The sequence below is a fragment of the Nyctereutes procyonoides genome, unplaced genomic scaffold (assembly GCF_905146905.1).
Source record: "Nyctereutes procyonoides isolate TBG_1078 unplaced genomic scaffold, NYPRO_anot_genome, whole genome shotgun sequence".
NCBI lineage: Eukaryota > Metazoa > Chordata > Mammalia > Carnivora > Canidae > Nyctereutes > Nyctereutes procyonoides.
Genome location: NW_026575037.1, coordinates 25,131,505 through 25,156,139, shown reverse-complemented (window position 1 = coordinate 25,156,139; position 24,635 = coordinate 25,131,505). Strand labels below are relative to the sequence as shown.

The 24,635-nt window shown below is 61.9% G+C and overlaps 2 protein-coding genes across 2 annotated transcripts in view; both read left to right on the top strand.

The window, feature by feature from the left end:
- Positions 1 to 2,062: 2,062 nt before the first annotated feature.
- ASCL5 (achaete-scute family bHLH transcription factor 5) lies at positions 2,063 to 2,623 on the top strand. Its single transcript, XM_055319084.1, has one exon. The coding sequence runs from the start codon at positions 2,063 to 2,065 to the stop codon at positions 2,621 to 2,623; it is 561 nt and encodes a 186-aa protein (XP_055175059.1).
- A 2,349-nt stretch (positions 2,624 to 4,972) lies between these two features.
- CACNA1S (calcium voltage-gated channel subunit alpha1 S) overlaps positions 4,973 to 24,635 on the top strand; it is a 64,127-nt gene continuing 44,464 nt past the window's right edge. The window contains exons 1-5 of the mRNA XM_055319370.1: positions 4,973 to 5,171; positions 6,749 to 6,854; positions 20,175 to 20,314; positions 21,994 to 22,136; positions 22,315 to 22,467. Coding sequence (XP_055175345.1) covers positions 5,020 to 5,171; positions 6,749 to 6,854; positions 20,175 to 20,314; positions 21,994 to 22,136; positions 22,315 to 22,467 — 694 coding nt within the window. The 5' untranslated portion in view covers positions 4,973 to 5,019. The remainder of the gene's footprint in view (positions 5,172 to 6,748; positions 6,855 to 20,174; positions 20,315 to 21,993; positions 22,137 to 22,314; positions 22,468 to 24,635) is intronic.

The following is a 24,635-nucleotide window of genomic DNA, read 5'->3' as shown; positions in this document are numbered from 1 at the left end:
CAGCGTCTGCCACAGGCCAGGAGCTGGGCCAGCCTCAGCGCAGAGGTGGGAGAGCAGACATTTCCGTTAAGCGCCATGAAGGAGAAGCCCAGGCCCGGCTGGAGGGTGCCTCCCGGATCCACGTGCACCGGGGCGCAGACGCTTTGGCCATTGCTGCTGCCCCGCCAGCCAAGGGGCTTTGAAGTCCCAGCAACACCCGAGTCTTCGGAATGCGATTCATTTCCTTCAGTAAAGAGAACCCCTTGGTGGACGTGTGGTTGCCACCGGGCTAGTCCCATAAGCAGCCTTTGAGCCCCTTAGATGGAAGGTCCTGGAAGGTATCCTTCATGAGACTTGATCCCCACTCTCAGAGGAAACGACGTCATCAGGCCCTTTAAAAAAAAAAGTTTTTATTTAAATTCCAGTTACTTAACACAAGTGTGATTCCAGTTTCAGGTGTACAACGTAGGGATTCAACACCTCCGTACGATACGAGGCGTTCGTCACAGGTGCTCTCCTTAATCCCTCACCTGCTGCCCCCATCTCCCCCGACCTCCGCTCTGGGAGCCAGCACTTGTGTTCCATAGTCAAGAGTCGCTTTCTTGGTTTGCCTTTCTCTCTTTTTTCCCTGCGCTCGTTTGTTTCTTCAATTCCACACGAGTGAAATCATACGGTATTTGTCTTTCTGACTTATGTCACTTAGCGTATTCCTCTCTAGCTCCATCCGTGTCGCAGATGGCAAGATTTCATTCTCTTTCATGGCTGAGGCGTATTCCACTGTGTATATACACCCCCTCTTCCTTATCCATTCATCTACCAGCGGACACTTGGGCAGCTTCCATGGTTTGGCGGTTGTAGAGCGTAGAGCGTGCTGCTGTAAACCTTGGGGGGCACGGACCCCCTTGAACTAGTATCTTTGTGTTCTTTGGGTAAATACCTAGTAGAGCGATTGCTATATGGTAGGGCCATTGGGCAGGTTTGAGAGAGAGAGAGGCACAGACACAGGCAGAGGGAGAAGCAGGCTCCATGCAGGGAGCCCGACGCAGGACTGGATCCCGGGTCTCCAGGATCACACCTGGGCTGCAGGCAGCGCCAACCCGCTGCGCCACCGGGGCTGATTGGGCAGGTTTTATAGGCCGGGACCAGGAGGCGTTTTGGGGCATATTTATTTTCTCATTCGATTCTCACATGTTATTAATCTCCTGTGAGGGATGTTCAATTAGCTCCACACGGGGAAACCAGGACGCAGAGAGGCCTCCCACCGCCAACACAGGTCTGAACCGTGCTCTAGGGATCCCCGGGTGGCGCAGCGGTTTAGCGCCTGCCTTTGGCCCAGGGCGCGATCCTGGAGACCCGGGATCGAATCCCACGTCGGGCTCCCGGTGCATGGAGCCTGCTTCTCCCTCTGCCTGTCTCTGCCTCTCTCTCTCTCTCTCTCTCTCTGTGACTATCATAAATAAATAAATAAAAAATTGAACCGTGCTCTAGGCCTGACCTGGTCAGCGGGCGGCCACACGGCCTCCCCTGTTCCACGAGCCCCGTGGAGGGTGGGGGTGGCACGGGGAGCCCGTCCTACAAGGCCGTTCCTGACTCATATGTTCACTCTCCTGTTTTTTTTTTTTTTTTTTTAGAAACGCTGCCCTGAGCTGAGCGGGGACTCCTCACATCCGTCTGCGGCCCCGGGCAGCTGGGGGACCCCCCTCCCGCACCCCGAGGAGGTGAGGAACCAGCACCCAGCGCCGGCGGCCCCCAGGATGACGCCGCAGGGTTAGCGCCCGGGGGAGGCGCCCATGCTGCGCCCAGGAGCAGACCGGGCGCCGAGGCCTGCCGCCCCCCGCCCATGGGCGCCGCGGGAGAGCGCAGGGGTCCCCGGAGCGCTGCAGGCCCGCGGCTGGATTGGAGACGGTGCCCGCTGAGCCTGTGCCAGGAGCCGCGCTAGGCCCGAGCCATGCCCGCCGTCGGGGGGGCCTCGGAGGCCGCCCCAAGGGGCGGAGGGAAGGCCTGAGCGCACCCGCCATGTGACGCGGCCCGCGTGGGGACCGCGCAGACCCCGGGCGCCCGCCGAGCCGGAGTCGGGGCGGGGATGCACAGCGCCTTCTGCGGCGCGCTGGGGGAGCGGCGCCCCCGGGCGCCCCCGAGCCGCGCGCCCCCGCCCGCAGAGCCCCCCGCGCGCCGCGCGCCCCCGCCCGCCGAGCCCCTGGGCCGCGTGCCCCTGCTGCTGTGCCCGGGCGCCGAGCCGCGCTGCTTCGAGGCCTACGAGGCCTACGCGGCCGTGCTGCCCTGCGTGCCCTTCCCCGGCGCCCTCGGGGGCTACGACTACCCCTTCGAGCCCGCCTTCATCCAGAAGCGCAACGAGCGCGAGCGGCAGCGGGTCCGCTGCGTCAACGAGGGCTACGCGCGCCTGCGCGGCCACCTGCCCGGCGCCCTGGCCGAGAAGCGGCTCAGCAAGGTGGAGACCCTGCGCGCCGCCATCCGCTACATCAAGTACCTGCAGGAGCTGCTGAGCGCCGCCCCCGCCCCCGCCCCCGACGGCGCGCCGCCCGCCTCCCCGCCCGCCCGCCGCCCCCCGCGCGCGCCCCAGGCCTCCGAGGGCCCCTGCTTCTCCTCCTCGCCCTTCTTTGAGTCGGAGGAGTCCAGCCACTGACCGGCCGGGCGGGGGACCCGCGGGGGCCGCCCCACTCCGGAGGGAGCCTGGCCACGGGGGGGGGGCGAGGGGCAGGGAGGGGGACAGAGGGCACCGGTGCCGCAGGCCCCAGGCGGGCAACGGAGGACGGCCCCGCCCCGCGCTGCGGAACCTCACGTCGTCGTCGTCGGAGCCCCGCTGCGGATCGTGCGCCACCCCCCAGCCCCGGGGGGGGGGGGGAGGACAGGGGGGGCCTCGCCCACCTCCAACCTCCCACCTCGGGCACCGCAGGTGCAGCCCCGCCGCAGGTGCAGCCCTGAAGCAGGTACAGCCCCGAAGCAGGTACAGCCCCGCCGCAGGTGCAGCGCCGTAGCAGGTGCAGCCCCACAGCAGGTGCAGCCCCACTGCAGGTGCAGCCCCCGCAGCGGGTGCAGCGCCGTAGCGGGTGTAGCGCCGTAGCAGGTGCAGCCCCGCAGCGGGTGCAGCGCCGTAGTGGGTGCAGCGCCATAGCGGGTGCAGCGCCGTAGTGGGTGCAGCCCCACAGCAGGTGCGGCCCCGCCGCAGGTGCAGGCCCCACAGCAGGTGCAGCCCCGCAGCGGGTGCACCGCCGTAGTGGGTGTAGCGCCGTAGCAGGTGCAGCCCCACTGCAAGTGCAGCCCCACAGCAGGTGCAGCGCCATAGCAGGTGCAGCCCCACTGCAAGTGCAGCCCCGCAGCAGGTGCAGCGCCGTAGCAGGTGCAGCCCCACCACAGGTACAGCCCCGCCACAGGTACAGCCCCGCCGCAGGTGCGCCCCACTGCAGGTGCAGCCCCGAAGCAGGTAAAGCCCCGCCGCAGGTGCAGCGCCGTAGCAGGTGCAGCCCCACAGCAGGTGCAGCCCCACTGCAGGTGCAGCCCCGCCGCAGGTGCAGCCCCGCAGCAGGTGCAGCGCCGTAGCAGGTGCAGCGCCGTAGCAGGTGCAGCGCCATAGCAGGTACAGCCCCGTGGCAGGTGCAGCGCCGTAGCAGGTGCAGCCCCACAGCAGGTGCAGCCCCGCAGCAGATGCAGCCCCACCACAGGTGCAGCCCCACCACAGGTACAGCCCCACCGCAGGTGCAGCCCCGCATCTGCGACTCCCTCCGGAGGCCAGAGGTCTTTGGTTTGGATGAGCCAGGCCCTTGCTGTCCCCGAGATGGCCCCAAATGGCCTGAGATGGCCTCAGATACTAACTAGAGTGGGCCCTGGGAGCTTGCTCGCCGCCGGCCCTCGCCCCCGAGGAGCCCAGACGCCCCGTCGAGGCAGGAGGCCAGGCTGCTGCGTGCGCTCAGCCCAGCTCTGACCGGGGAGAGGCCATGTGTGTGCCTGGGTGGTGCCTCTGGCTTTCCTGATGGGGGCGATCGCCCACCCCCACCCCTAGCCCCCCATCGCACCCCCCACCACCCCATGTAGACTTTTCATCCTTTTTCCCTCCCGGTCGCTCGAGGACTGCATGTCTCCCCTCAGACTGTGTCCCCTCTGTGGGCGGTGGGACCATGCGGCACTGTTTGTACCAAGAGACTAAATAAAAGATTTGCTGACTTTTGTGATCCCAGATGTCATCTACCTCACTCCCCCGATGCCCCTGGGGACTCCCACCCACAGCTCAGGCCCTTGCTGAGGCTGTGGGGCGCTGTTAGCTCTGAATCCCACTGACCTTTATGGAGAGTTTCGTGCACCCAGCGGGGCGGGGAGGGCCGCAGTCCTGGGTCAAGCCCGCGCCCCTGTCCCATTAGGTACTGCAGGGACTGAGACAGGGTACAAGGCACACGGTCGCTGCGCCGTGTGGCAGGTGCCGGGCCTGAAGTGTGCTCATTCAAGATTCTTCTGAGGAGGGGTTAGCTTTCCCTGCCGTGCGGTGGGCATGGGTGGGGGGTGTCTGGCCTGGTAGCCGGCCGCAGGTCCGGGGACGGATGGGGCTGTGGGGTAGGGTGCTGAACGAGGCCACCCAGCACCTTCTCGGGGGCATGTCATGGGGCCAGGGAGCGGGAGCAGTGAGTCTTGGCACAGGGGAGCCCGTCTGCAGTTTGAGGCCACCCCCTTCCTGATCTCTCTGTGGCCCCAGGCTTGAAGCCTCCCGTCCTGTCTCCCGCTGTCCCCATCCCAGGCCCATGGGGACGCTCCTTCCGCTTCCGCCACCCCCTACCAATGTCCTCAGGGACATGCTGGGCTGTCACTGGCCGGGCTGGGAGGGAATGACAGCTGCCTGGCCTCGGAGCGGGGAGCCAGCAGCGGGGAGCCAGCGGAGGCTAATTTTACTTGCTGGGAGCGGGGACAGTAATCCTCCTGCCCCCGCCCCCGGGGCTGGCTCAGCAGGGCTCGCTTGGCCCCACTGGCCCAGTCCCCACGGCGGGGGCACTGGGGACGCAGGGAGGCGAGGGCAGCGGGACTGCTAGGGGAGCCATGGAGCCGTCCTCGCCCCAGGACGAGGGCCTGAGGAAGAAACAGCCCAAGAAGCCGGTTCCGGAGATCCTGCCGAGGCCACCCCGGGCCCTGTTCTGCTTGACCCTGCAGAACCCCCTGAGGAAGGCCTGCATCAACATCGTGGAATGGAAGTATCCTTCAGGACTCGCAGGGCATCAGGGACAGGGAGGGGGCAGGGTCACGGATCACCGAGCTGGGGGGCCGGGGGGCTGCTCAGGAAGGAAGGCTGCGGCTGAGGGGGACGGGGACAGTGGGAGGAGCGGAGCCACTGAGGCCTGAGAGTGCTGGGCCCAAGGCCTGGTGACAGCCATCTGCAGAAGGGGCCCGATGCGTCACGGAGTGGGGTCCGCAGGTGTCCCCAAATCCCATTACCGGGGGCCTCCACCGAGGGGTCTGAGGCAACAGTCTCCTTTTGATACAGGAGGGGAGAGAAAGAGGCAGGGGCCTCTGCAAGACAACTGTCCCCCTTGACGGGAGGGTGTGAGGGCAGAGCTTGCCGGTGAGTGAGGGGAGTCCAGCTGGGGATGGAGTCCAGGGAGACAAGGCCTGGGACAAAGGGCTGCTGTGACAGGCTCCGGGGGGGCGCGGGCCCAGACGCCGGGCGGTCTTCGCCCACACATACCAGCCTGGGGACAGGCACTAACAGTCCCTTTCTCCATTTGCACTAGCTCTGAGAGGAAGAAGGATGAAAATATCTGGGTTATTTGGGGAAGGGAGGAAGGCGATTAGGGGGAGGGGCTGTGTCAAGCGTCTTCTCAGACAGAGGTCAGGAATATTTGAAATATTTCTCTAGGGTTCTGGAAGACTGGGCTCCCACCAGCTGTTCCCTAGAAGAAAGGGGAATACGGGATCACTGGGAGGATGAGAAAACCAGGGGACCCATTGGAATAGCTGGGGTCAGAGTCAGCCCTGTTCCCCACAGCTGCACCGCTGCCTCCATCGGGCCTGTGGGATCGGGTTTCCCCCGTGGCCTCTCCGTGCTCTGCTCCTCTGCACCTTCTCCTCAGCAGGCCTCTGCCCCGCGGCCCAGCTCTCTGCAATCACTGGGAGGAAGAGGAAGGGGTACAAGCCCAGACCTCCTGCACAGTGTGCCTCCCACCCCGCAGCCTGTCCCCACCACCTGCTGTCCAATGGCTCAGCCCATGGATGCATGGACACTGCTCACCCACAAGGGACAGGGCCCGGGGGTGGCCCTGGGGAGCAACTGTGAGGGGCACGTGTGCCTGGGAGGGAGGCGTGTGCAGGTGTGCGGTGCACACCCCGTCCTGTGAGCACGGCTGGGGAGGGGCAGGGTGGGCGGCTGACTCGTCGCCTCACACGCGTTCCTTCCTTGGGCTGGGGGTGTTCAGGCTCCACCCGCAGCTTACCCTTGCCCGCCGCGGATGCTCAGCCCCCCGCATCCCTTGCCATTTCTCTGAGTGAGTCCCTCAAGTCGTCTGGCGAGTCTCAGAAAGTCACGGCCCCCAGGGCAGGGCTGGGGGTGGGCAGGGCCTGGACCAGTGAGACCTCAGGGCCCCTACAGCTGAGCAGCCCCGAGCCGGGACCGGAGCTTCGCACTCCCATCACCGCCGAGCCAAGTTAGCTGTTCCTGGGGTGACCCGCAGGGGAGCGGGGAGGAGCAGTGTGGGCCCTCGGTGTGTACGGTGCCACCCCCTGCCTGTCCCAACCCCACGCCTCACTTGAGGGTTCTCCTTGACCCTGACACCAGACCCTTCGAGACAATCATCTTGCTCACCATCTTTGCCAACTGCGTGGCTCTGGCTGTGTACCTGCCCATGCCGGAAGACGACAACAACACTCTCAACCTTGGCCTGGTAAGATAGGTCCTCTACGCGCCTCGTGCGGGCCTGCAGCCCCGGCTGGGGGAGGCCCCCTTGGGGGGCTGCTTGCTGGTGGTAGTACCAGAGCTTCCCACTCACCTGCAGGGCTGGCCGAGCGACTCCTCAGCTCTGCAAGGTAAACTGGCTAATTCTGGATTCCGCCTGACTGGGCCCAGGCACCATGCTAAGCACCTATGAGACTGGGCCCGGGCACTGTGCTAAGCACCTATGAGACTGAGCTCAGAAAGTGCTCACAGCCACCCTGTAGAGCGGCGCCATCTGACATGCGGGAAGCGAGGCTTGTAAGGTCAGCCACCGAGCGAGGGAGGCGGACTGCTGCTTTCCCTTTCCTGGACACGGTCCAGAAGGAACTGGCCTCCTGGGAGAGTGGGATCTAGGAATTCCCAGAGAGCGCGTGTTTTAGAGCTCTGTGCCTCGCTCTCTGTGCCTCACTCTCCGCACCCCGTCACCAATAACGGGGACACAGACCACAAAATGCCAGGCCTGGAAGGGATCCCCGGGATCATGTGGTCCCATCCCCTCCCCGCCTCGCTGGTTTCCAGATGAGGAGCCCGAGCCCCACGCAGGCGAAGCGCTGACCCGACCCAGCAGCTAGATCCTAGTAAACACAGTGACCGTTTCCGAGGCGCCAGGTTCTGTGCTAAATATTTTACGTTATTGTCTTACTTAATCCTCATAACTACCCCCGGGAGGCAACACCATTAAATCCGCGTAAAAGAGAAGGAAACTGAGGCTCAGAGAGTTTGAGTACTTTGCCCAGGGTCACCCCCTCGCCCCATGCAAGTCCTGCAAGAGGGTCTCCGACTCAGGCCTCTCTGACTTTAGGACCTGCCCTCGTGACGGCCGTTGCCAACACGGTGACAGCACCAGGACTCCAGGGGAAGCCCTCCTAGAAACAGTGCTCTCAGGCATGTACTGTCCAGGCCCCCGGGAGACAGGACAATGGGCCCACCATCTCAGCTGGCTTTTTCCTGCGTTTGCACCACAGGGGTGGGAGGGGGGAGACCAATTAACATGCATCCGGGGCCTGAAAAAAGGTATTTATCTTTGCTTCTCCTTTATGCCGGTTTCCATGGGAATCTATCTTGAGCTGCTAAGAAGCTGGGATTTTTAAGTGTGTGTTAGGCTATAAACAGAAAAAACTCTGAGCTCCTGAGTGTGGAAGGAGAGCGAGATGAACTGTGGGCAGGGCCCCTACAGCCGCGGCTGGCGGGGGGCGGGTGCTGAGCCTCAAGACAGGCCTCGGATTCCATGTCCCTGAATCCACGAGGGCTCTGGGTCCAGCCCACTCTCCAGGGTTTTGTATTTCGGGGCCTTCGTTCCATTTCAACGCCTTAGGTTGGCTCCCTTCAAAAGGAATCGCCCCCTGGGGGGCGTTGAATGACACTTTACTGGGTCTGTCGTCTTCCACTGAAACAAAATGGAACTTTCGCGGGTCCCGGGTACTTGCCCTTAGCTTCTGAGCTGGCTCGCAAGGCCTTGGGGAAGGCCTAGGCCCACAGGCACAGGACGATGAGTTTCCTGGGAGAGGAAAACCCGACCGGAAGCCGTCCCAAAGGGTGAATATCACCGCAAACGTCAAAGTTGGACAGACTTAGTATAATCGGTGAGGGATCCTCATCGGATCCTTCGGGGGGAAGCCCAGAGAGCCCAGGGGCACCTCAAGGGTCTCGGAGCCAGCTTCCAGCAGCCGACTAGCCAGTGACATGCCCCCTCCATACAATCCAGCAGGAGGGAAATGAGGGGAGTTAGACCAGAAGGAGGGGAAATCCGACATTTATCTCTCTCTTACCCTACTGGCTGCTTTGTAGGTATCTGAGAAAGGTGAGGCACTTTCAGGTCATGCAAAATAACCCACAGTTTTTAAGGGAGGCCCAGGAACCCATTCTTCATTAACTTTCTCATTCATTCAATAAATATTTATTTAGTGCCTATTGTGTCCCAGGCCCATGCTGGGGACATAATTGGGTTCCAAACACACATAGTTCCGATCCTCACAGGGCTTAGTTAATTAAACCAATTGAACACGTAATTATAATTAAACCAATTACACACGTAGTTAAAATGGGAAGGTTTGGGGCGCTATGATATTGTCCTGGAGGAGGACCTAGTCCTTCCCAGAGGGTGAGATGTTCCCCCTGAGGTGTGAAGGATGAGGACAAGGCCAACCTCTTGGGCTTGTGACCCCTACAGTCCCTCTGGGGCCTGCACTCAGGAGGGCCCCACGCGTGGGTCTTAATGGTCTGTGGTTATAGTACTGAAAACCGAAATGATTTCATCTTTGAATCCTTATTTTGCGGGTGAAGACCAATGGGACAATAATGGGACATGTGCCAGTAGCGTGAAGCCATGGCTCACTCACGGTTTCCCCCTCGGCCACCTCCTTCCAGCCCCCACCTCGAAGGACAGACGCTGCTCAGTCTCCCCCGCTGGTGCCCTGGGCCAGGGTCAGGGTTGGGTACACGTGGGTCAGGGCATGGCAGTGGCTGTCCCCGCCCTGGGCCGACAGGACCACAGCCACTCAGTGAGTGATTGCTGGGTGGAGCCTGAGGCTCATCCCCCAGCCAGGTACTTGGGGTCCCCCGGAGCCGAGGCTACGATACGCTGCCTGTCCACCTCGGTTGGAGGCAGAAGCCGATGGGATGGGAGATGCCTGCCTCCACTTCCCCACCTGTAGCCAAGGGTCAGGATGTCTGGCTGCTGGATGGGGGTGGAGTGAGTGTGGGGCGGGTCATGAAGGGGGACGGGGGTGCTCGTGAGGGTCTGCACCTGCCCCACACAATACTAAACAGGTGATTAAAAAACACCACGGCAGGTTGAGAAAGGAAAAGCTTTATATTTCAATACCTTTCATGGTACTTGTTTCCTACTTTTTTGAACAATTTTTCATTTGGTACTGGGTCCATCGATTCTGTAGCTGGTCCCGGAGGGCAGGTTGGGGCACCAGGGAGAGGTTGTAGAAGCCGCCGCGGGGAGCCCCGTGAGCAAAGTGCTGGAGGCAGGAGGTTGAGAAAGGAGTCCCGGCCTTGGAACCGGGTAGATAGAGGGTGGCCTGGGAGGGGGGAGGGGGGAGGCGGGGAGAGCGGGGTGGGGGGGCCGTGAAGTTGTCCGGCAGCAACGGGAGGCCGGAACTGAGGTGTGATGGGTGACAGGATGACGTTAAGAGACGGTGGGGAGGCGGCCCAGGGAGACCCGCCGTGGGGACGGAGGCGTGGGGGAGGGGAAGAAGGCAAGGATGACGCCGGTGTCCGTGTCAGCGTGGGTGACAGAGCAGGAGGGGGATCACTTACCAAGACAGGCGGCGCGGGGGAGGGGAGGGAGGCTGCGGAGGGAGGAGGGTGCAGGGCTCTCCACCCCCCCCACCCCCCCACCCCCCCCCCCCACCCCCCCCCCCCCCCCCGTCACGTTGGGATGCGGTGTGGGCGGCCACCAGGCAAGTGACTGATGGGTGACAGGGAGGAGGCAGGGCGGGTCAGGGGCAGGAAAGGCTCCGGCAGCTGCCGGGTGCGCAGAGTCGGGAGGCGGCTAGCACCCTGGGCTGTGGGGAAGAAGCCCCGACGGCCGTCGGAGGAGCATGCGCCCCTACCAGGTCTGGGTGCCCCTCCGGGAGCCCTCTGTGCTCCCCGCTCAGCGTCTGCTGCAGGTGATGGCCCGGTGCTGAGCCCCCCCGCCCCCGACCCTGCCCGTCCGGGGTCCGCCCCGCACAGAGGACCCGGGGGCTCCGAGCAGGCAGGGGCGCCCTGGAGGGACACGGCAGGGGGAGAGCCAGGCAGGAGCAGGGCGGGGACGCAGAGCCCTGCCAGCCGGGAGCACCCCGGGGTGGGGGGGGTCTGACCCCCGCCGGGCTGGGGAAGCCGGATGCTGGGTAACCGTGGGCTCTGGACGCACAGGTGTGCTGCGGAGTCCGGGCCCGCTCGTACGCTGGCTGTGTGGTCGTGGACACGCTAGTGACATCTCCGCGCCCTCAGTCCTGTCCCTTGGAAGATGCAGATGACACCGTTCGCTTCAGAGAAGCTACGGGAGGAGCCAAGCCCTCATTGCTGTGGTGCCCCCTCTATCCACATAAGCTGTTCCATTATGCAGGGACCGCAGCGCCTCAGGTCATAAAGCCCCCAGCACAGAGCATGACCAAAAGATACCAGATAAAAAAATCCATCTTCACCCCACGCACTATCTGTCCCCGATTTCTCTGATTTTTCATTTTCACTCCTTGAAACATCCAACTTATCTGAATGGCCTTCCTGGCCACCCCCCAACCCCATCCTCCAGCAAATTCTCCTCCTCCTCCTCCTCCCATCATCAACTGTTGAGCACTCACAATTGTGCTGGTTCTATTCTAACCCTTTATTACATGCATTATGTCATTAATTGCCCACAAGGCAGGTAGTATTATTTTTCTCATTTCTACAGAAGCGTAAACTGAGGCACAGAGAGGTTAAACCACCGCACAGGCCCCGCCGGCTTCGTGGGCAGGCCTGTACCCCGTGTTGGGCATCCTGATGTGGTTTTCCTGGTACCAGGAGAGGATGGCGACCCCGCGAGCAGACCCCAGCCCCTCCCTGTACCCGTGCCTTCCCCTGATAGTGAAGCTGCTGGCTGCCCAGACCAGCACGGACGCTCACAGCGTCCAGGCTCAGCCTCTACCTGGGCTGGGCTCCATCGCCCAAGAAAGAAGCCTGCCTTAGGCTTGGGAGGCCTGTGTCTCCCATGCTCCTGTCCCAGAATTGTCCCAGGAGGGTGAAGGCTGGGGGTGCAGCTCATGAGGGGGACCATCTGTCAGAGAAGCAGGGAAATGGAGCAGACACCGAGTCACCACGGGGGCCGGCCAAAGGGCAGTGAGATGCCCCAGGGCCGTTGGAAGCCAAGACCAGCACCCAGGGCCTTAGCCCCCACCCCAGACCAAGACCCTCCCAAGCCAGCCCTAGCTCCCTGAGGTCTGCAGGGCCGCTGCCCCCAGGGGGTACCCCTGACTCAGTTAAAGGGGACTTGGGAGGGTCGTCATTCTGGCCTCCATCAGCCTGAGGGAACCCGTGTGGAAAGGCCACGAGGATCAGAGTTACTAACAGTAGGGCACAGACGGGGGGCTGATTGCTTTGTCTACACTGTCTCCCTTCGTCCTCAAAGCCGCCTTGTGTCAAAGTACGCTTCTCAAACAGCGCAGACCTGACTCTGATTAAAATAGAGAAGGACGCGCGTCCGCACTGGACGCATCTGCTAAGAGGACAGGCAGGAGGGGAAAGCTGATTCGAAGAGAATTGGAGGAACAGAGAAGTATATGATGTCGGAGGGACAAAGGATGGATGTAAGATCACGAGGGGAGACACCAAGCCGGCCGCTGTCCCTCGGGGCAGTGCAGCGGTGGCCTGTCGGGTTGTCTTTTCCAGCACTTGCATCTCGACGGGACCCTGAGACTTGAACAGGTACCTTCCCGCGGGTCAGTGGTTTTCCACGGCCGGGGAGGGAAGGGGCGTTTAGCGATGTTGGGAAGCTGGTCGGGACCGTGTCCACACTGCTGGCGTCCAGTAGCTAGAAGCCCCGGATGCCGCTCAACACCCGCCAAGCACAGGACGGCCCCCTCCCACCAACAGAGAATTCTCCAGCCTGAAATGAGAACAAGGCTGGGGCTGATAAATTTAGCCCCAGATAAGGACAGGGTCCTTGGCCAGCCCTTTTAGAAAATGCTCCGGCGCGACATTATAAGGAAACGGTGACCTCCCTTCGCCTACGTTCTAAGTTCTGGATGCTTTTTGGCACACGGGTCAGGTGGGCCCCGGTGCCGCCCGGGAGGGGCAGGGCCAGGCCGGCGGGATTCAGCCTCTCAGCTGGTCCCCGGCTCCCCACCCCGGCGGCGCTGGGAGAGCTGCGCCCGCCCTGCCGGCCCTCCCGTGTCAGCAGACTCGGCCAGGCCCCAGGACATTCCTGGGGTTCAGGTTCCCGCGCGGCCCTCTGCACAAGGCTGCAGCCTAAGCCTCCGGCATCCAGGGCACTTGGCTTTTTATAGGGTCTGGAATGTGCCCGCCGCCTCCTGCGGCCCGCCGCCCGCTAGCCTCAGCATCTGGGGAGGCCCTGGCCTCAGACGGGCCCCAGCTCGGGCCTCCGCTAGGGAGATCCGGGACCTGCCGGGCGCGGGTGAGGAGCTGGGTCTCCCACCCTACAGGCGCCGGCCACGTGAAAGGAAAGCCTGCCTTCCCGCCTCCCTGGGAGCCTGGCCTCTCCCCCCGCAGGGCCTCAGCTCCCGCTCCGGGGGCCTAGCCGGCCCCGCGCTCATCTGCGCCCCTTGCACGGGGCAGCGCGGTCACAGAGGGGCAGGGGGCCACAGAGGCCTCGAAGCGCCCCTGGGCAACCTGTCCAAGCTACGCGGACTTTTGGGGGGTCGTGGGGACTCGGGGCTTTCCCGTCGGACAACCCTGCCTCCAACATGCACGTCTGCCGGCAGGCAGCCTCCTGAGCCCTCGGCACCTCCGTGTGCTCTCGGGCCGCGGGAGCCACCCTTTGGGAAGGCGCACGGGGAGGAGGACGGTGACACCGTGCCCGGCTGGCACACGGGAGTCGGCGCCGTTCTTTCCCTTCCCTGCCTGCCCAGCGTCCCAGACCCCAGCCGTGGGGAGGCCGGGGTGGGGCGGGCAGGGCCTGACACCCTGCGGACCCTCACTGCGTGTCCGGCTTCCCGCCGGGGCTCTCGCGCGGAGCCATGCGGCCCCGGAGAACCCCCGCAGCCCCTTGGTGCTCTTGCTCGCGGGTGACGTGAGACCTGAATGGACGCAAGTGGCTCGAACAGGGCCTGGCACGTGCGTGGGTGCTGCACCCACCTCAGCGGCTGTTGCCCTCCCGGCTGGGGCACCCCACGCCCCGGCCCCCGCCCGGCGTGGCCCCTCACGAAGGCAGATTCCCTGTCCTGCTGGGGGAGGCCTGGGGAGCGCAGGGCGGGCAGGTGCCGGGCGAGGGGCCTCCATCCGGGTGCCAGTCCGTCGGGCTAAACATAGCCGCGTGCCTCACCCCGCCGTGGGTCACTTTCCAAACGTGGAGGCTGAGGTGGCCATGGGGAGGGACGCCAGGGCCTGGGACGCCCCGGGAATGGTGTGGCCGTTGGGCGGGCGCAGGAGCAGAGCTGTGGACGCAGCCAGGGCGGGCGGGACAGGCCTGCTGGCCACGGGCACCCCACGCCCCTTGGAAGCCCCGTTCTCCTCACCCGGGAAGGAGGAAGGGCTGCGCGGCACGGCCCGTCCTCCACGTCCAGGTGCTCGGGCAACGTCATCCTTTTTCCTAGAAATCAGCTTTATATTGATTCTGAGCCCATGTCCCTCCAGATGGGGAGAACCTCGGCTACAGTTGCCCCTGGCACTCCCAGCGCCTGTCCCAGGGCTCCGGCAGCGCTAAGGGCCTGGGGTCACCGGTGCTCTGTCCTCCCTGGATGGGGCCACATGGCTCCTGTGTCTCGGTCCCCTCGGGCCCCCTCTCCACTGTCTCCATGCAAAGTCGAAGGTGCAGGAATCCTTGGCAAGCTGGACCCCCCTGGGGCCTCCTCTCGGCCCCTGCTACATCTTTAGGGCACAATGAGGGAGCAGACCCCACAGCAGATCTACCCCAGAGGCCTCCCAACCCTGGGGCGAATCTCTGTTAAGCCCTCTTTCTTCAACCCGTTTCCACATGGTGGATTCAAGGCTTTATTTTAATTTTAATTAATTAAGATTTTGATTTATTTATTCATGAGAGACACAGAGAGGCAGAGACAGGCAGAGGGAGAAGCAGGCTCCCTGCGGGGAGCCCGATGCGAGACTCCATCCCGGGACCCCGGGGTCACGCCCTGAGCGGGAGACAGATGCTCAACAAACCACTGAGCCCCCCCAGGCGTCCTGGGTTCAAGGCTTTAGAAAACAAAGGCCTGGGGCCCTGGCACAAACCTCCCCAGCACTGCCGGGTGCCCAAGGGAGCAGGAAAGGGGAGGAATCCAGGAGGAAACAATCACGAAGGTTATGAACGGACCTTGTCGCCTGGAGGCCCCGAAGCATGAGGGGCGGTGTTCGGGGAGGTGGGGATGCCCTTGGCGCCCCCCACCCCCAGCCCATGCCCTCTGCTGGCCCTGGGCTCCCTCCTTGAAGTGAATGTGCCTTAAAGAGTCAACAAGTATAGGATTTGCATCCTAACAGATCCCAAGGAGTTGACCCTAAGGAAGGAGACCAGGCCCAGGGGCCCAGGGACAGGAGGAGGTGGTCCTCTTAGCCGCGCGGCCGTCTGTGGGCTGTGGGCGCTGCTCAACTGCTTCCTGAGCCCTGGGCGGGGAGGTGGGGGCGCTGGGGGCCTGGGAGGCCAAATCCAGCCCGGCCTTCCCTTCCCGCAGGCCGCAGTGTTGGGGTGAGGATGGCGAGGAGGAGGGGTTCCTGCCCCTGAGGCCCAGACAGGGGCCAGCCAGCTCCTGCCCTCTGCCCCCACCGCCCAGGACCTGCCCCGGGAGGAGCAGCCCCGTGCCAGGACGGGGTGACCCTCATGGCCGAAGACAGCCTGAAAATAGAGGCCGTAGGAGGGCGAGGGGAGCGCAGTCCGGGCCCCCCCCCCACTTTCAGCCCAGGACTTTGGGAGTGTCTGGCTCTAACGCCTCCAGGAGCAGGTGCAGGGCCTGCGGGTCGGGGCCGGGCACCAGGCCGCCCTCCCCGGCCCACGGGGCCCCCGGGAGCCCCGGTGAGAGGTCTGTCTGTGGAGACACAACAACTCCCGTGGGTGGAAGGGGACGCGCGGCAATGCAGGCCTTGAGGCTGCTAACAAAGCTCATCTCACCAAGTCAGACGGGCTCGGGGTCCCCCCATGAGGTCAGGACAGTCAGGGGATCCGAGCTACCTCCCCCGCCCTGGTTTCAGAGCCTGGGGATCGTGTCCCTTCTTAGGAATAGGGACCCGAGGCTACACCCATATAGGTTCTGCGCCCAGTCCCAAGGCGCATGTGGGCGGCTTCCCCACCCACCGGGCGAAGCTCTCACACCGCCTGGGTGTCCGACAGTTCAAATAGATTCTGACTCTGTCTACGTGGACAGAACATTGGGTTAAGGGCTCAGTCCTGCAGGATTGACACCAACCCGCCCCCCCCTCCGCCTCCTGCCAAGGCCTCAGGTGCCCATAGGAGCCCAGGCGGTTCTGTGTGCCCCGACTGGTGGGCCGTGGGGGGGAGGCTCCAGGGACCTTCCTCTTGGGCTTGATTAACTCGCTAGCGTGGCTCAGAGCTCAGGAAACGTTTCCCCTGCTACACCACTGGCTCCAGGAGCGGCCAGATGGCAGACAGGCACACCTTGCCCTCAAGGTCGGCGGGCGGGGGACAGGGTGCGAGGTTTCCAGGCTTGCTGAGGGCACCACTCCCCCTGCATCTCCACCGTTCACCAACCCAGAAACCCTCTGGCCCTTGTCCTTGCGAGTCTCACGAGGCTTTATCGCGCAGGCACCATCGATTAGACCATTGGCCATTGGTGACTGAGTCAGCCTTTAGCCCCCTGGAGGTTAAGGGGGGGACCCGAAACCCCCAACCTTTTTTTTTTTTTTAAGGATCTTTATTATCCATTTGAGAGGGAGAGAGATGGAGATAGTGAGAGAGAGCACGAGCAGGGAGGGGAGGGAGAAGCAGCGTCCCCGTCCCCGCTGAGCAGGGAGCCCGACACCTGGGGCTCCAGCCCGGGATCCCTGGGATCATGACCCGAGCCCAAGGCAGATGCTCAACCAATGGAGCCACCCAGGCGCCCCACGTTTCAACCTTCTAACTACATGGGTGGCTCCTCCGGTGACTAGTCCCCAACCTCAGGAGAGTTCCACAAGTCACGGCCGCATTCACAGAACAAAAGACGCCAAGTGCTTTAGGAGCTCTGTGCCATTAGCAGGGGTCAGCACCAGATACGCATTTCACTGTATTTCACATTACAAATGTAGTATCATCACCTCCCTTTAAATTATGCTGCACGAGGGATGCCTGGGAGGCTCAGGGGTGGAGCATCTGCCTTGGGCTCAGGGCGTGACCTCAGGGTCCCGGGATGGAGTCCCGCATCGGGCTCCCCGCAGAGAAGCTGCTTCTCCCTCTGCCTGTGTCTCTGCCTCTCTCTCTGGGTCTCTTATGAATAAATAAATAAAATCTTTTAAAAATAATAATAATGTAAACAAATAAAGAAATAAATAACGCCGCACGAGAGACAATGATGATTTTTGACTGTTTTTTTTTTTATTCATTCACTCAACAAACATCTCCCGGGCGCTCGCTGTGTACCAGGCCGCATGATATGCCGTAGAGCAGGGATTCTCGGATGACATGTGGGCAAAGATTTGTGTGTTGCTTTTAGTTTGCGACCCACTGCGCACGGGCAGGGGGTCCGACGTGGTGAGGCCACGTCCCAGCTTGGGGGCCTGTGAGAGTCGCCACGTGCAAACTGAGCCCATCGTCCACCCTGAGCCTGTCGTCCACCCACGCGCTTGGAAGCTGAGGTGAAAGGCTGTAGCAGTTTCCAGAGGCTTCCCCTCCAGGCCAGGCCTTGTCTCAGAGCGATCACAGCAGATATCCGGGCGGACCCTCGAGAAGCAGCGCACTGAGGACACGGGTTCGTTCACCTGCTCACCACGGCGGTGCGGCGGGCCCCGCTCTGGGTGCAGGTGACACAGCGGTGACCCCGCCAAGACCCCGCTCTCCTGGGCCTGATATTCAGGGCAAGGGAAACGGTTCAGAGAGAGAAAGAATCATAAGGGACAGCAGGCGGGGATCAGTGCTGCAGGGGGAAGCAAAGCAGGGCGAGGAGACAGACAGAGGCAAGGGGCCGGGGCGTCAGGGGGGCCCCGCGATAAGGAGGCATTTGAATTGAGATCCTCAAGAAGGAAGACGGTGAGCCAAGAGGTCACCTGGGAAGAACATTCCAGGCGCACACGGCAGTGCCCGGTGCTCCCTCCGGGTCTGGCGGCCAGACGGGCAGGGGCAGGTGCATGCAGCCCTCCCGGGACGTGGCCGGCCGCCCGGCCTCTGAGCGCGGCAACTATTTTCGGCCCTGGTTTCCCCTCCCTCAACCGCACTCCAACTGTCTGGCCCCTGGGGTGCAGCCACATAAAGATGTGACTCCCCCCACCGCCCCCCCCCAACACCTTTCCCTCACTGGGCACCGGAGGCCTGGGAAGCCGCCTGCCCAGGACGGGAGGGGCCCAGCCCACTCCCAGGACAGCCTCCCCCTGCGCTGACGGGACGTGCCCACACTGGCCCTCGCAGCTCCCCGGGGCCCAGGGCCCCACGATTCCCGCCTCACGTTCGTTCAGCACAAGTCCCATCAGCAGGCCCGTCAGGGTGGCTCCGTCGTCCAAGCATCTGATTCTTGGTTTCAGCTCAGGTTGTGGCGTCGGGCTCCTCGCCCAGCGGGAGTGGGCTCGGGGAAGCTCTCCCTCTCCCTGTGCCCTCCCCCTGCTCGTGCGCTCTCGCTCTCTCCCTCTCTCCCTAATAAATACATAAAACAACCAAAGCAGAACAGGCCCCTTAGTAGAGCGCTGTGGTTGGCATCGTGACCACACATTCCCTGAAGGAAGAGGGGGCTTCGGGATTGCAAACTGGCGGGAGGGGTCAGGACTGAGGCTGAGAGTGGCCTCAGGGGCGATGACAAGCTGGGAGGTTTCTCGGGCCATATCCTCTCCAACGGGCCACTTGGCCACCTCTTCCCTTGCTTCCCACACTTACCACTTGGAAGTAAAAGTAGATCGTCTTCCCCATCATCAGTAGGGTGGCCCGTTTCCTGATCTGGGTCCATCCACTATGTAGCAACTATGAGGGCCTAGCATGAGGTATGCCTCCACGGGTGCTGGTGGCGAGGCCCTGGCGGGGGCGCGGGTCCTCCTAGGGGTGGGTGGCGGTGACTGATGGCGATGGCGGCTTGCGGTGGGCCCGGGTTGTGGCTGCAGGGGGCCAGCCGACGGCTCTCTGTGCCTCCCCGGGTTGTGCAGGGCTGCAGCCCCGTGCGGCCAGCCGGCTGGCCAGACACCTGCCCCCCGGGGAACCTGGCTTGTTTAGGAAGTGGGGGGACGGGGTGCAGGGCTCTTGGAAGCCACCAGGCCGGGGTTCAGGTGGCTGCAAGGAGAGCCCTTCAGCCTGGAGAGTCCTGGTAGAGGGGACTCAGCCTTCAGGCTGGAAGTGCTCTCCTGCCCCAGAAGGGGGAAGGGCGGTGCAGGGGACCAGGGCACCGGGCGACCCCCGAGGGGCCCGCGACGCCTTCTGCAGGCCGGGCTGCACCGACCCCCCCCAGCCCTTAGCCGCGGGGCCTCTTCCGCCCCCGGAGGCCCTGCGCGATGACCTCGCTGCCCTTCCAGTGGCTGCACAGGCAGCAGGCGTGGGGCGGCAGGGACCACAGGGGAGCTGACAGGAAGACCCTGGTGACATCCACCGGCGGGCTGCCTGGGGTCTGGGCAGCGCTCCCCTCTCCACCGCAACCCCCGGCGGCCCTCAGGGTGGTGCGGGGTGAAAGGAGCCCAAACCAGAGGCCGCCTGGGGGCCTTCGCTTGAGGGCCGCCCAGGCCGTTCATGTAGTCACCCTGTCCTAGGCCCTGCAAGGACGGTAACGCAGGGAATGAACAGGGCACCTGGGGGGCTCAGGTCCTGATCTCAGGGTCCTGGGTTCGAGCCCCACATCCAGCTCTCCGCTGAGTGGGCAAGTCTGCTCCTCCCTCTCCCTCTGTGGGCTCTCTTGCTTTTGCTCTCCTTCAAATAAATAACACATTTAAAATTTTTTAAAAATATCTTATTAATTTATTCGTAAGAGACCCAGAGAGAGGCAGAGACACAGGGAGAGGGAGAGGCAGGGGGAACCCGATGCGGGACTCGATCCCGGGACCCCGGGGTCACACCCTGGGCCGAAGGCAGACGCTCAACTGCTGAGCCGCCCAGGCGTCCCTAAAAAAAATTATTAAAAACAAAAGAAAGAAATGACAAGAATCCACACACTTTATGGAGTTTGTATTCAAGAAAGGGAACAAGAGGAAAACATATAGGGTGTTCTCAGCTGGAATAAGCGCTGAGATGACCAGCGGAAACACAAGAGGATCAGAAAGTGTCAGCGGTCACTCCAGCTGTACCTGTGGGGCCAGGGAAGGCCTGGGTGGGGGGCGACTGCTGAGTGCAGCCCCGTGGGGAGGGCGGGAGCTGGCAGGGCAGGGCGCGTGGGGCGCGGGGCGACGGGAGCAGAGGAATCCCAGGCAGAGCCGGTGCCAATGGCCTGAGGCAGGCGCCCTGAGGAGCAGTGTGCCCCGGGGAAGGCGAGGGGCTCTAGGCGCCCGAGCTCAGGTGCGACTGTTTGCTCCGCAGGAGAAGCTGGAGTATTTCTTCCTCATTGTTTTCTCCATCGAAGCGGCCATGAAGATCATCGCCTACGGCTTCCTCTTCCACCAGGACGCCTACCTGCGCAGCGGCTGGAACGTGCTGGACTTCATCATTGTCTTCCTGGGGTGAGGCCGGGGGCGGGGTGAGGTCGGGGCGCCCCGGAGCCGCTGGCCGGGGCTGCACAGAGGCGGCCGGGCGGGTGCGCTTCCCGTCACCCGTGGTGGGAGCCGCACCGTCGCGCCTTTCTCAGCCTTTACCCGCGGCTCGTCCATTCCACGGGCCGTGCTGAGGCCCTGCTATTCGGGCCCACAAAGACGGGTATTTGGAAACCCCGATCTGCCCATGGGGAGGCGGCCCCAGCAGGGTCCCCAGCCGGCGGCCGGACAACAGCGCCGTGCCCCCTCCCAGTGGCGGGGCTGCAGGCCCCAGATCCGTGTTCCCAGGCGTGGTTCCCCCCGAGGCCTGGGACGGTGGGTGCCTGCCCCCCGCGACCACGTGGCCTCGCACCCCGGGGGCCTCTTGGAGCAAATTTCCTCTTCTTCCGATGACACCAGTGGGACTGGATTGGGGTCGACCCTCACAGCCCCCTTTTAACTTAAATCTTTAGAAAGATCCCGTTACACCCACACTGTGAGGTTCTGAGCTCAGTGAGGACTCCAGCATATGAATTTGAGGGGCACACAGTTCGGGCCATAACATAGCAACCCCCACCTGATTATAACAGGAGCATTTATTAGTATTTTTTAAAGATTGTATTTATTTATCCACGAGAGACCCAGAGAGAGGCGGGGACACAGGCAGAGGGAGAAGCAGGCTCCCTGTGGGGAGCCCGATACGGGACTCGATCCCGGACCCCGAAGGCAGACGCTCAGCCACTGAGCCCCCCAGGCACCCCTCACAGGAGCATTTATCAAGCACTTACTATGTTTTACACGTAACATCTCATTTAGTTTTTTCAACAATCTCAATTTTCCCCACTTAAGGAGGCTAAGGTGCAGAGAGGTCAAGCACGGGGCCCAAGGTCACGGAGTGAGCCCACGGCAGTGCCAGGGACGCCGGCTCCAGCGGCTGCCACTTACCTACTTCGCCCCTTTGATTCAGTACACACGATGCTGATTATTTGCTAATTAGGCGGCGCTGGCTCGGCGCTGGGGAGAGCAGTTCTGTGAATCAGCCTCGCTCTTAATGAACTGCCCTGGTGGGAGGCCAACACTAGTGGACACGGAACAACGGAGTGCGGGGACACGCCGCCACACAGTGCACCATTGTTGGGCACGCAGAGCGTCCCCGGGGCTGAGCTGTCAAAGGAAGGATTCATAAAGGAGGGCTGGAGATGGACTTCAAAGGACAGCGGGGCTTTGGGTAAATTGAGAGGCGGAGCAGAGGGGCAGGAGAGACCATAAAGGGGCCTTGTCGGAAAGTACTGCGCGAGGAAAGCTGCGGGGAGCCGGCTCCGGGCTTCCTGCTCTGGGTCCCCACTGAGTGCAAGTGCCCCCGTGGGGCACACTCAGCCCCAGGCCTGGGGTGCCTGTGGCACGTGGGCCTCACCCCCCTTGGGCGCCCAGGAGACGTCTCAGATGGATCCACTCTTCACTGAGTCCGAGGTTGACCTCAGAATCTTTTCTAATAAAATCTTCCTGACAGGCGTCACCAAATCCAAGTTAGTGGTTGATGAGAGTTGTCACCTCTCCCCTTGGCCTTCCCGCAGGTCCCCTGAGCACAGATGGGACACGGGGTCCCAGACCCCATGGAACAGTGGCTTATCTGACACTGGGCCCTCTTCTCTCCCTCGTCTCCACTCTAGGGTTTTCACCGTGATTCTGGAACAGGTTAACGTCATCCAAAGCAACACAGCCCCGATGAGCAGCAAAGGGGCCGGCCTGGACGTCAAGGCCCTGAGAGCCTTCCGTGTGCTCAGACCCCTCCGGCTGGTGTCAGGGGTGCCGAGTGGGTGCCAGTGTCCCTGCAGACGCCCCTCCTCCTCTTGCAACCTGTTCCCTAGCGCAATTCTGGGTCCTCCCCCCTCCAACCTCGGTGTTCTGGAGGCTTCCCAGGATATAGAGAGCGGGAGGGCCAGGAGACCAAGAGGGGAGATGACTCCTCTTTTCTCCTCCTTGCTCTGCAGGCCTGCAGGTGGTCCTCAACTCCATCTTCAAGGCCATGCTGCCCCTGTTCCACATCGCCCTGCTCGTCCTCTTTATGGTCATCATCTACGCCATCATCGGGCTAGAGCTCTTCAAGGGCAAGATGCACAAGACCTGCTACTTCATTGGGACAGGTGAGCTCCCAGGGGACTGGAGAGGGGGGCGTGGCCCTAGGACAACTCAGAAGGGACAGCCACCGCAGCCGTGAGGAAGGCCCAGAGAGGGGTTGCCGCTTCCCACACCTGTTAACCTGGGGAATGGGTCTCTCTTGGACAAGGAAACGGACCTGCCAGGGCCGGTGATCAGGGAACGAGGGCAGAAGCCTGGGCCCTAGCTTGCTCTGAGCACTCCCACCCCAGATAAACGGGGTATCCTTGGGCTTTTGGGGCCAGCGGTGCATGGAGATGCAGGCTCATGACAAGCCTGGATTTCTATTCGTCCTTTTCTCGGCAGCCATCGTTATGGCCTTGGTCTGAGCAGGGGCCCACAGAGCAGTGTTTAAAGGGGATCTCAAGAAAGCACCCAAGAGCCCCAGGGTCTAGGGTCATCAGAGATAACAACATATCTTGAAGCTGGAATGAACTTGAGCCAAGCCTTCCAAAACGACAGTTCTCAAACTATTTGCCTCAGGACTCTTTACACTCTTAAAATTATTAAGGACCCCAAAGGGCTTGTGTTGCTATGGGTTTTATACACTGATATTTATGGTATTAGATATGACAACTGAGGAAAATGTCATAATACTCATTTTTAAGAACAGCGTTATAAGCCCATTACTTATGAACATGAATAATGTATCTTGCGAAAAATAACTATATTCTCCCAAACCAAGGCCATTTTGTGAGAAGCATGGCACTGCCTTGCATTTTATCTAAATCTCTTACTGCCTTGGCCTACTAGGATCTGCTGGGTTCTCAGAGCTACTCCTGTGTTCAGTCTATCGTGAAATCACATGTCACGTAGGCTCTAGCAAACTCCTCTCTGCATTCGTGGAAAGATGGGGAGATGAAACAATGTCTTGGCATTCTTATTAAAAATAATTCTGAAAAAAATAAATAAATAAAAATAAAAAATAAAAATAATTCTGACCGGGTGGGTGCCCTGCCCACACTCCAAGACTCACTGCTGCAAGCTGGCCGTGTCAGTCTGTCTCGGGTAGAGTGTAACTAGTTCTACGGGGCCTACAGGAATTGGACTTGGCACAAGAAAGAGGTGGGACTTCTACCAAAAGCCCAGAATCTGACTCACCAGAATAACCCGGGATGGATAAAACCACCCATATCTGTAGTGTCTCAGGAGACTCCTCACCGCCCCAGGCCCCCTGACAAGGGGACAGGCAACAACACAAGGTTCAAGACAGTGCACTCTGATAGAGATGTTGGTGGTTCCATTCCTAGTCCCTCTCCCAGCTCAGCCTCCTCCTGTTCCTATAACAATCTGGGTCCTATAATGAGCGTTATGGACCCAGAGAGGAGGAGGCTTCCCATCACAACCTTCAAACCAAATTTGGAGGTCTCATCTGGTGTTCTCAGGCGTTCTTGACCAGTGCCGGCCAGTGGTGCTCAAAAACCTTTCTGGGATGGGAGGACCTGACTTGACGGGTCAGGGACCCACTCAGGGCTCAGAACCGTCGATGTTCTCCTGTCCCGTCTCCAGACGACCGAGTCAACACGGTACATCTGGGTAAGGTGGGGCGTTCCAGCTCTGATGAGCTGATCTAGTCTGTGAATACAGTAGGGGACGAAAACATCCTAAGATAAAAGGGGATCCAAGATGTCATCCAAACTGGAGGGTTTTAGAGACAATGAGAGCACCGTCGGGGACGCAGAGGGGACTGCGGCCTGCTGGGAACGCCTGCTAAGAGCAGACCCTGCCCCCAAAGCTTCGTGTCTTGTGCAGCTCGTCTCAGGAGTGCTGGGGCTCGCCCATGTCAGCTCCCAGAAAGAGCGCAAGTCCGAGCACACAGGGCCCGCCCCATGCCTCTGCCCCGGCCAGACGGCTGCCTCCTTTTTTTAAAGCTCCGTGGGGAGACATGACATTCACGTTGCACCTGCTACATAGGTGGCACTTCATAGGCCAGGGATCCCTGAAGCCAGCACTCCCATGAGGCCCCGGGGCCTGAGACATGATCACGGCTGCCTGCAGATGTCCACTGCCAGGCCCGTGGGCCCAAGAGGGCCCCTTCTAGCACGAGATGCTCCGGGGCGAGCACCCCTTCGCCTTTCCAGCTGCGCATGCTCTAGACCTGTTACTCAGCGGTTGCAGACCACTCTTGTCCCCCCCCGCCCCGGCCCGTCCACCT

Excerpts from the sequence above, each read along its gene's own strand:
- ASCL5 (XM_055319084.1), top strand. The coding sequence starts at position 2,063 with ATGCACAGCGCCTTCTGCGGCGCGCTGGGGGAGCGGCGCCCCCGGGCG.